Here is a 12,229-nt window from a genome sequence, read left to right as displayed (position 1 = left end):
AAGTTTTCAACCCTTAAAGGCATGGATACCTGTGAGTCAAGTTTGACTTGTCTTCATAGTTGGTGTCAGTTGATTTTTATCTATGTGAGAAATAACATGAATTTCTAAATCTTTAAGAGTTTTTTAAAAAGAAAGTAAAATTTTTGATAGGAAAAATACTGGAAATATGCTAAATCGGGATTTTGTAAAAATAGGCACAGGGAGGGGCGCCTGGGTGGCTCAGTGGGTCAAAACCTCTGCCTTCACCTCAGGTCCATGATCCCAGGGTCCTGGGATAAAGCCCCGCATCGGGCTCTCTGCTCAACGGGGAGCCTGCTTCCCCCTCTTTCTCAGCCTGCCTCTCTGCCTACTTGTGATCTCTGTCTGTCCAATAAAGAAACAAAATCTTAAAAAACAAACAAACAATAGGCACAAGGAATTACTGTTAGGTGCATTTCTATAAGTTTAACTTCTGATTTTTTTTCTAATATTAATACCTATTACCATTTAGTAATCACACATCCTGAACCTAGTATGGCCACAGCTTCCGGTCACTTATTATACCTGTAGCACTACTCACAGCCCAGATAATCAGGGAGTAGCTGTATTTTCCACCTTATTTCTCCATCAGGAAGACAAGACTGTGAGTAGCTGCAAAAGCCAATGTTAGCAGTTTGTGCTAATAAGCAAACACAATGGGACTAGGAGCACGATAAGGCAGCATTAAAAGGACTGCAGAGAGTCCCATCGCCCATCTCCACAATGGCCGCCAACTGCTGGGAAGCTGGTGGTTGTTTATTCTGAGGTTTCATCCACTCTGTAACCTGCAAACAAATAGACTCCGTGTTTCAGTCTATTCGATATATGGCAGGACTGGCTACTTAATTTGCAGTTCAAAATGGAAATGCAGGGCCCGTCTTCTAAAATTAACAGGACTTCAAGAATTATCAACAGAGCGAGAAGCAAGCCTGGGACCTGCGACCCCTGCACAGGGCACGTGGCCATAAAGCTGGCCCTGAAAAATGGGTTGAATGATAAAACACCACTTGTCATTTAGGAGTTCCTTCTTAATATAGAGGTGTGACTACGCAATACCTGCATCCTATATTACATACCCACTTGTGACACCATAAGTTTATGTAAGTAATATAGTCATAACAAAGCCCCTCCCCCATGTGCCCTTGAAATGCATTCCGTTCTGTGGTGTGGAGGACCCTCCTTCCTGTCAGGCTTGCTGATGATGTCCTCTCAGAGATTACAAGACTCCCTTCCTCAGAGACTCTTCATTTGATGCCAACTCTGAAATTCTTTAGTGTTCTAGAAGCATCCATGTTTGCTATCATTGGTTCTCCTCTGACTTTTTATGGTTTTATCATATGCTTCACTTACAGAGGGACAAACCAAATATAAACACAGTTTAGATGTCAAATTTAGAAATATAAACTAATAGGAAGAGATACACCATGTACATCTAATGTGTCTCAGATCCACATGGCATGAAGCCCTGTAGACTTGTGTTACCTGGGTTGTGTGGTTGCCTGGACCCCTACACCAGTCCAAGACCTGAGTGAGTAGATGCCAGGCATCAGGGATTCTTTGGATCCCTAAATGGGGTGGATATCAGAACCAGCTATTATCTGTTACCTTTAGTACATATTTACATTCATGAGAAGTTCCATGGTAAAACAGTATGCTTTAAAACAATCATAAATGGCTGTTAGGAAATAAAAGAATCATCTGAAAATTTGTTCCCAGACTGAAAACCAGACAGTTGTTGAGCAATAGTGATGATAAATTAATGTTTCATATGCAAGTATTTTTTGTGCCATGGATTATGCATAAATGGAAAGTTCTGGGTTATTAGGTCAGATGATACATCTATAGAAAAATTATTATTCAGGAAGCTTAACATCTGAACTAATCTCTTTTCTAAAGAGCTATTGGAAATATTCTTATCATAAGTAGCTTAAAATGACTGATACTGAAATCAAATAATGTTGTTGTCTTCCATGAAAATCTCAAAGAACTATAGAGATCTGGCTAGACAAAACTGGCCTTTACTACTTCAGAGATGTAGTGTTAGCAATTGGCTGTATGTGTGTTTCTCTATAATATATAGCAAAGTGCAAATCACATCCACTGCCTGAGAACTCTTTGCCAAATGTAGACAGCTTTGTTTAAAACCAAAGAGCTAGCAAAAGTCATGGGGCTGGAAATCTATTATTTTTGAATGTCCTTATTTAAATTCATTTCTCTCCCAATTATCCCATTCTTGTCAAAAATATGTTTAATATTTGAGGTATTTGGAAATTACCTTTGCCACCTGGTTACTTTGCAAACTTTGTGATGATTTTTACTTTGGAAAAGGGCTATTTATAGGATCACTTGTAAAGAAACAATTAGAAGTGTGAAAAATAAGTGAGTAACTTTGACTACCAGACTTCTTTCTTAATAATGTTACATTTCCTTACAAAAATAATGCCACCAAGCAAAACCTTGAGAGGATGAGGCTGCTGTGTTTTCCTTGCTGATTAGTTGAGATATTAAGGCCTCTCTCCATCATTATGAAGGCATAAGGATGAAAGCTCACTTGGACCTATTGATTTCGGAAGGAAAAATAAGAGATGCCCAGAAGTTTAAAAAAAAAAAAAAAGTGAATGAACAGGAAATGATTATAAACACAGCTCATTAATATTTTGTCATCTAATGACACACTTAATGATCAAATATTAAAGAGAGCCAATCCTCTATTTTTTTTTAAAAAGGAGTTACAAATAAATAAAGAATGGTTAACATCTGAAACAAAAGAAAGGAAAAAGAGAGATGTAAGTCCCAGAACTCTTAGACAAAGACATTTTATGCTCAGTAGCAACATTACTGAGATCAGCACTTATTGTATCATAGAGTTAACAGAAGTATTGAAGAGCAAATATGAAATACATGTGGAAACATTACGACACTAAGAAGAATAGGTAGTAGACACTGATCAACCAACCAGACCAGTATGTGACTCTTTCTTATGATTTTCATGTTTCTTTGATAGTTCACATATTAACTATAAGCAGTGTGTAAATAGCCAAAAGAATTCAGGGAAGGAGTTACTTAAACTATATTTGCTGTACTTGTAGCAACACTGCCTGATGAGAAAAAGTGGTCAAAGTTTAGAAACAAAACAAAACTGTCCTAACTTAAGGAAGTGTAACTCAAACACTTAAAATACGGATGTGTTGTTGATGTGTGTATATGTGTGGGTGTATTTGTGTTTGATGGCGAGTGCTCAGACTAAACACAAATATAGTTACTTAAGACAGGATGAGTGTTGTTTAACTTGGAATCTTGGAAACTAATAACAAATTGCTTAAATTTTTCCTGTGTTAATGAAGAGCTTTTCTCATCTGTTGCCCACCCCTAGAACAGTTACCAAACTGTCGAATACTATGAAGTATAGAACAGGCCTTGTATAGTTTCCTGTAGGCTTATTCTTGGTGCTGAAATTAACATGCACTATAAATAAAATATAACACATATTATAAATCGAATATAGCACACCTTTATGACTTGTGTACATTGAATCATCAGCCTTTAAATTAGCAGCTTTTAAAAAATATAAATCTGGAGGATATAACATTTTTATGCTAAACATGAAGAATGAAAGAAGCTTCATCCCAAATTAAACAATTATTTGCAATTACTTTATTCCCGAAGAACCATCCTCTATCAAACAAGCTGGGTTTGCTGTCGTTTTGCTACTGAAAAGTCCATAATACAAGAATTTCTCATCCTTAGGTCTGAGTCAATGAAGATTTAATTCTTGACCTCCCCATAAAAAGTAGAATCTGTTTAATAAAATAGATTAGACATCTTTCAAGCTATGGTCCTAGGTGGATAGGTAAGACATTGTTCTTGCTCGAAAAGATGAAATTACAAGAAATAATTAAGTAGGAATCTGAGCTCTTTATATTTAATTAGTAAAGATGACCTCATATTGCTAGTTTCAAGGTCTATATATATCAATGTGAAATATATTCTTATCTGATAACCCCTCTATGTACATGTACTAAGTATATTAGGTAAGTATATCATTTTATATATTTACATATGATGTTAAACTAAATTTCCTCCCATTTTTAAATATTATTGCCTAATATACTTAGGCAGTAATTAAATAGTTATAAAAGAACTAATTTACTGTACCAATGACTACTGTGTCAAGTTTCGCCATCAATCAAGATGAAAGTCTGAAATCAATTTCTCCTGCATTTTAAGCCTTAAGGGTGATCAGTATTCAATGCAATTGATTCCAAACAAACAGCAATAAAACCCATGAATGTTTTCAATATCGCTGATTTATATTAACATAGTCATTCTCATCTTTAGTGCTTTTTCTCAGATCTGTCGATACAGGTGACACCATCGTGCATCATAACAACCATCACAACCATAGCCATAGTTTAAAATGGTGTTTTTTTTATTAAACATAAATCACTCTCATTTTTTGCTTTATAGACTATTTCAGCTATTTTTTCTCAAAGAGAGGTAATGGGAACCATAACTGAAAGGTTACAGTGATTTCACATCACCTGGGAATTAAGTGGTTAGAGAGGGTGAAAGAGAAGAAAAGGAGCGTTTCATTGTCATGTACCTGCACAGGTTACTACCCATTATTTTAGATGAGGACTTCATGTTATTTATTTATAAGTTGTTATTTCTGAGCCATATTTTCATAAAACCAAAAGATAATCCTCTCTATCCAATATTGAGAAGCCCCAGTTTTCCCTTGTTATAGCGCTCTCTGTGTTCTGTAATATTGTATATAACTACTATGTCCCTTTGGTCTTTAGTAGGTGGTAAGATTATTTAAAATAAAACAACGAAAGGCAACAACTCAGGAGTGACTTGCTACCTATATCAGTGTTCTTTGCTAGTATAAATGCAATGATTCATGATGCGTTTTACTGGGATTTGAAATTTTACAGGAGTCATCAAGACCGCCCTTCCAAACATGGATAGAGAGGCTAAAGACCAGTATTTGCTTGTTATTCAGGCAAAGGATATGGTTGGTCAAAATGGAGGACTCTCAGGAACTACGTCAGTCACCGTGACCCTAACTGATGTCAATGATAACCCACCTCGCTTTCCTCGAAGTAAGTTATTTTGTTAAATACTCCAAGTGCCCTAACTTCCCTCACCAGTCTATAAAATGTCTTTTAAAACGACTCTTTCCAAATACTTCTCAAACAAGTGACCTTACTACATTCTCTCACAGTTTTGTTTCATGAGGGTCATGGATTTTAATTCAGAACTGTAGAATATAAAGTGTATTGAAAATGAAAAGAGGCAATCATATCTTTGTATTACTTCTGTCTTCAATATAATATGGTTTTTCTTCGGTTCATATTTTTAATACCAGACAGTTATTAAGTTCATTTATATAATCATCTTTTCATTCTAAGATATTCTTTATACATGTCCTGTAAGTTACAAGGTTGTTGCCAATGGTAGCATTCAGAAAAATTTCATGCATTCTGAAAGTATTGATTTATTTTTAAAGATAAAAATGGAAGAGCACTAAACTTTTTCATTTTTTACTGCATACTTTTTTTTAGCCACTTCATGCACATTAAACATTCCTTTAGCAGTTCTACCATCTCTTTCTTGTGCAAACATTCAGTGTTTCAAAAGAAGTCAATTCAAAGAACCACAAAACCACATGCCCTCAATTTAGTTTCTGTGACCAAAGTGGCTTTTGACTTAGCCAAGAAAAAAGGGGGGGGGGTGGAATTCTAGGTAGAAATGTCTTGATTATAGAAAAGCATTTCATCTCACTCTCTTTTAGTTTTTTTTTTTTCCTTTTGTAAGTATATGTGATATTTCTTTACAATGCTCAGGAAAATAAGGAAATTGTATAGACTGTTATGTCTCTAAAATGTTTGTTTGATAGACATGAGTAACAAAACTTCCTTACAAAAACAGATCTTAGAAGTGAACAATGTCAAGGAAGCTTTCTCTGCGAACATGAAAGACACTGTTTTCCTGCAAATACTTCATCTTTGGATGTTTCATTTTTATTTTAGACAGTTTTAATATGTAATACTGTTATATGATATCGCTATACAACAGACATTTTAATATTAATTGGGAGAGGGGAGGAAGGTTGTAGAATAAGAAAAATAATAACATAATTATATTGGGCTCACAATAAACTATTTTTCTTTAAGCCTAGAGTGGTAAGAATTGATACTTAGAATTTTTGTTGTTTCGGTTGTCATGATTTGATAAGATACAGTACAGGTTTTCTAGCTTATTAGATGCTCTCTTACTTATTAAAGTGAGGGAAGCCAGGATATGTCATTGGATTTTTCAGTTTTGCGGGATTCTCTCTACCATGTGTAGTTAATATTCTATCCTTAAAATTTCTGGATTTTACTAAGAATGTTTTGGATGTGTGAAGGGGGTCCATCAAAAGTCATCAGCATATCTTTTCATTATTTTTTTAAATCAGTGACTGTTCACAAATTTTATAAAATTGCTAACAATAATAATTTTGAGCTGAAAATATGGTCCCTTCATATGGTTACATTTTCCTTCTTCAGTTCCTTCGAAGAGGATCTGAAAAAGTGAAAGTGAAAATATACCACATTTAACAACCTGAAGGGAATGGAATAGGTGGAGGAAGCCGGAAAAAAAAAAAAAAAACCAGATGATTAGAGAAAAATGGTTCTGAGGAGTTTTCTGGTTTCAAAGGGATGATTCATGGTCATCTGCTTTCCAGAGTTTTTCAATTCCTTGACTTGCAGGATGGTGAAGAGGAATTTTTACAACAGAAAGTTAGAAAGCTTCTCTTTCTATCTTACTTTTCTTTTCCTCTGTACAAATAATATCTCCTCTGCTCTTGTGTCATTGTGTCCCAAATCAGTTCCACATATAACCCACGGAAATAACTCTTATTTCTGATAAATTTATGAGTTAAAACAAGGCTAATCTGATCTTTTGTCAGTTGTCCTTGTCCAGTTGTCTGAAACCTTCTTAGTAAAAGACACTGTTACATAAATCCTAACAATAAGTAATCAGAACTATGTAGTCTTCTGTCGCCCATATGAAGCCTAAGCTCTGCTGTTTTCATTTTTTAATATTAATGTTAATATTAATTATATTTTAATTATTTAGATTCAGTGGTTACAGGCTTAATTTTATGCATAACTATGTTAAATTTATTTATTATTAAAAATAGCTTATTTCTCACCAGTAGAAATACAGAAATGGAGACTCTTATCATGCCTTTCTCAGGCTGTTTCTGCTGTCACATATTAATTATTATTAGATCATCGCCAAGGAATTTCTGGAGTCTATATGAAACCTGTCCTTTATCTCATATGCCTTAGCGTATTTTTTTAGTAAAATACAGAACCAAATTAAGCAAAGATGATGCAAAACGGCCACATAGTTAAGTATTTTGGGGTTAGCTTTTGTGTAATTTGTTCACTTCGTGATGTGAATTTCACAGGGTCTTACCAGTATAACGTCCCAGAGTCCTTGCCAGTGGCCTCCGTTGTGGCCAGGATCAAAGCGGCTGATGCAGATATAGGCGCTAATGCTGAAATGGAATACAAAATTGTGGATGGTGACGGACTGGGGATTTTCAAGATTTCTGTTGATAAAGACACCCAGGAAGGCATCATTACTATACAGAAGGTAATATTTCCTTTACTTTTAAGTTCTGTGAAGGTAGCACCACAGCACATGCAAAACAGGAAGCCATGTTTGCTTTGATAGAAGAATGTATTAGACAAAATAAATGACCGTGTGGAACTATTATTATTTTGACTTTAGGAAGAAAAGGTCCGTGTTTATTTTGAGGTGTCAGCATCATAGAGAATCATGAATGACATTTGTAATCATGCTGTGACTAGTCTCTACCACGTAATCCCACAGCCCTTATCTGTAATGCTAAGACAGTAAGGCACACTGGAGATGTGCTGTTTTAAATGACCTCTGTGGAGAGGTGAGTATGTTTCTTTGTTGACTATTCCAGGCAGGAAACCCCTAAAATCAACTAAAAGTCCTTGTTAGGAAGCTAGACAAACACTCCATATATGTGAAATCAGTGCAAAGTTGGAAATAGAAACCAAAATGTTGAAGACTTGCTACATTATCAATTATTCCTTTTTACAGTTTATACTAATTGAAGTGTTTGAGGAATTCATATGGAGCATGAAAAGTTGTGAAGCTTATCATAATCCCCTAAATATAAGTGCAAAGGAGATAGAAAATCCCTATAATCCAAACTAAAGACTCTGTCATGGTATATTTAAATTAGCTCCCAACACTGATTAGATAAGGAGGAAAATGAGCTATTTATTCCTTCTGCTTTGTATAGACATGATTTTTGACAAATGTTAAATTTAAAAAAATTATTTGAAATAGTAAAAATTAAAATATGTGGAAAATCCCCACCCCCTGAATAATGGAATTTTATGTCAGTCTGACAATCCAGGTGTATAAATCTGTAATTAACATTCCTCAATAATTAACACATGTCCATAAAGAAAGTTATATTTTAGTTGTTACAGGAAAACATATGTTTGATTTTAGGCCAATGGGCAAAACATTTCTGCAATTATTTCCAGTGGACAGCTGCTATTTTAGCTCAGCTGGTGACAATCTGTGTAAAAAAGTTTTAATAGCTAGGATAGGCCAACTGTTGGCAAACGTTTTGTTTTGTTGTCTAAAATAAAAGGAATGTAATAAGGTACGATGTTGCTCAAGGTTTCAAAGATTCATCTAAAACCAGTCTGTTCCTATTCTAGAATTGTAAATATATATTGAAATTATTTTTATTGAACACATACATTTCATATATTATAAAGAGCATAAAGCATGGAAGAAGCATATACACAAATACATGTATTTGATATATTTAGTTCAGTAATAAAGTTTATCTTCAATTTCTTAATGTTACTTTTTAACGTTTTAGGGAATTAACTGTTAATTCTGGTCACAGTCAAATAGCACACTTTTTCTTTTTTTCAAGTTTACAGCTTTGTAGTCATTTCTACTTTCTTGCTCCTCCGTGATCCATAATAGCTCTTGGCTGTATGTTTTTTTTCTGTTCTCTTTAGCATTATCCTGAAGTTGGTTATCATGGCTCACTCCGAAACTATTTTAATAGTTCCTGAGTTCACAACCTGTTTCTAGCCTCTCAAATCCACCACTTCTTTAAATTGCTGTTCAAAATTCAACAATATTATTACTCCCAACTAGATTGAAAGCGACCTACCTTATCCTATGGGAATAAGAGAGAAGGCTACCACAAACTAAAATGAAGCAGTAAAATAATCATGAATGAGCTTATATGCTTAGAAATTCCCAAAGAATTCACTGAAGGACTGTTAGAGTTAGCAAGACTTTTCAATAATAATGGCTACAAAAGTAATTTAAATATCAGTAGCTTAGCTGTAGCTCCTAAGAACTGTTGTATGAACTTTCATCTTCAATCCAAGGACAGCGGCTTCTACTCATGAAAAATAGAATATCCATACTTGGCGCACTACCCCTAAAACATTCCATCTTCAGGCAGTGTAGTCCACTAGCCTCATAAGGGCAGTCTTTAACGCCAAATACAAGTGTTTTTCCATCATGAAGACAGGAACCCAAGTCTCTATTTCAGAAGCTTTTGCTTAACATTTTCTTTTAATTTAATTAGTCTCTTTAGAGAGCTGTTTTTGTTGTTGTTGTTTTGTTTTGTTTTGTTTTCAGAGCGAAGGAGGTCTATCCTTAAGATTTTCTGATTCCCTCTGTCAGAACTAACAATTGCATATGGCCCTCAAGGACAGGATTTTGATTTTCAGTTTTATGTATCACGATTTCAGTGAAATGGGGTTCTATATTTCATTCCAGGTAAAATGTTTCCAGGGGTTTCTCACAGCGTGTAGAGTCAGCAAAAACATGTATGAGTCCCATAAATCCAGTGTTCTTTCTGTACTAGGGAGTAGTAGAATCATCTATGAAATCCAAAATGGATTTCTGAATCTGAGTCACAAGGGCACTCCTACTAAAACTAAGAAATTCTTAAGGAAAACAAATGAAACATTCTTACATTGTTCTTAGAATATTTTTAAATTTTCATTTAGATGTACAGTAGAATGCTATGGGCGGTCCAAAAAAATGACCCATTTTTTGATGGGTTTTCTAGTGTCTCCTAACTAAAGGAAAATGTTTACCACCAGGCACTGCTAGGATGTTGACATACATACTTGTTCCACTGCTTATTTATATCATCATTTCTCTTGGAAATAGGGTATTTTGTACCTGTGGACCTTGCTTGATAATCATGTGAACTTATTCTCTCCATACTCTATAGTATAATAAATCTTTAGTTCATTGCTTTGTCATAAACAATGCACTGTCATGGTTATAATGAGATTTATTCTGGTTTGAGCAAACTTACCGTATTTTGAAACATTTACATATGTTATACTTTGCATAGAGTGAACTTCAGAGCAGAGAGAGACAAGAAAACAATCTTTTTAAAGATACGTTAGAAAAAGAGAAATTAGTACAGAATTGTGAAAGATAACCTTTACTTATGTTATTATTCCTCCAATGTCTTATATAGAAAATGTTTATAAGTATGACTAAAGAGGCGGAATCCCAAAGGCTAAAGGTTTTTGTAGATATTACTACAGAATTATAAACATGATTATGTAGTTTAAATACTGTTTCAATACAGCGTTTCACAGTGAAAACTGCTGCTTTGGCCATTTGTGAATGATTTAATGAAACTTCGACAACCTGTTACACGGGGCTTCCAAATTCACAAAGTGTAAACATCAGTATTATCCGATGTGAGCGAAAACTGTTCTTTCTACCTAGAGTTTTTTCTGCTTACATTTCTGCATCGTAATTTACAATGTGGGAGCTTTTGTTTCCTATTTCTCCTTTGAGAGATGACAATCTTTCCTCTAATGCACTTCAGTTTTCAATATAAGACCTCAGTAGGGATTAAATATGGGATTTTGCTTTTATAAAATACATTACTATAAAGTAACAGTACAGTAAAAAATGAACATTTTCAAGATGCATTTCCTGTGAAGGATAAGTACACATTCATCTCTGGCATATGGAGTGTTTGGAGGCTCACATTGTCACTGTCAAACAGCATATTTAAGCTTTTCCTGGCCGATTCTAGGCTATCTTTATAATCTCCTTATATTCCTACCTTTAAAATTCTGAATGAGGCCAAAGCTATCAAATAATGGAACATTATCATCAAAGTATTGATAAGGTGGCCCACATCCCTTCACTGTGCAGGAGGAAGAGTTAGAATATACAGTTTCCTTTCAGCTTTCTCTCTGCCATGAGGATTTCTAAGTGCTAGGGTTTACTATCTTGTTATTGAAATGGGTCCTTTGTCTACGACTTGCAATAATGAGGGGCTAATTCCCAGAGTCAAGTATGTATTTCAACATTTCATAAAATGCTACTGATGTGTGGTGGAGGTCTGTCGAACTGGCAGCATTTCCAATTTATTTTTCTTCTTATCATTACATTTTTCTTTCAGAGATTTTATTCAATTAATCCTGGTGCTGTGGAGGCACATTTCTCAAATGGAACAAAGATATTTCTCTCGGACTGTGGAAAGGCATACATTTTGAATTATTTTATTTATTATTTTAGTTTTTAAGGCTGACTGTGATAAGATTAATATAGTAATTGAAATGTAGTTAACTTGTAAATTTCAGACTATATTTTCCAATTTATCCAGCCCATTGTTACTGTGTATATTTTAGCAAATCTTTATGATACTTTAATTATTGTGCTTATGTATGCATAGAAATAGGTCATCTGCTTATTAAGGTATATGCTTAGCCGTGTTTGAATAGCCAAGATTATAGATGCATTTAAGGGCTTAGAAAGGAAATAAGAAATTGACACTCTTTGAAGGAAGTTGATAGTAATGTAAATGTCAACACATGATAGTCTTGATCAAAGAGACAAAGGCCATGTTCGCTTACGAGTATTTTCTGTTTGCTTTGATGTTGACAGTTACCAGAACAGTGTTCTCAGAATATGTGTATGTCAAAGACATTTTCCAGTGAGTCCATCACTTTTTTTCTTTTTGCTTAGTACAAGTCACAGATAATGTACAAACTTTTCCTTATTTCTTTTTTCCATGGCGTGTTGTTTCCTAAATTAGTTTCAATGGGTAAGCTTCCAAGAAAGACATATTTAAGAAAGAGATATTTAAGAA

At 34.5% G+C, this 12,229-nt stretch overlaps 1 protein-coding gene across 1 annotated transcript in view; it reads left to right on the top strand.

Annotated features, from left to right (window-relative positions):
* Nucleotides 1-12,229, top strand: part of CDH7 (cadherin 7) — a 119,387-nt gene that overhangs the window by 59,946 nt on the left and 47,212 nt on the right. Inside the window, exons 5-6 of the mRNA XM_059140328.1 lie at nucleotides 4,956-5,123; nucleotides 7,484-7,671. Coding sequence (XP_058996311.1) covers nucleotides 4,956-5,123; nucleotides 7,484-7,671 — 356 coding nt within the window. The remainder of the gene's footprint in view (nucleotides 1-4,955; nucleotides 5,124-7,483; nucleotides 7,672-12,229) is intronic.

The sequence above is a fragment of the Mustela lutreola genome, chromosome 11, assembly GCF_030435805.1.
Source record: "Mustela lutreola isolate mMusLut2 chromosome 11, mMusLut2.pri, whole genome shotgun sequence".
NCBI classification, from domain to species: Eukaryota; Metazoa; Chordata; class Mammalia; order Carnivora; family Mustelidae; genus Mustela; species Mustela lutreola.
This window is presented reverse-complemented; position numbering and strand designations above follow the sequence as displayed.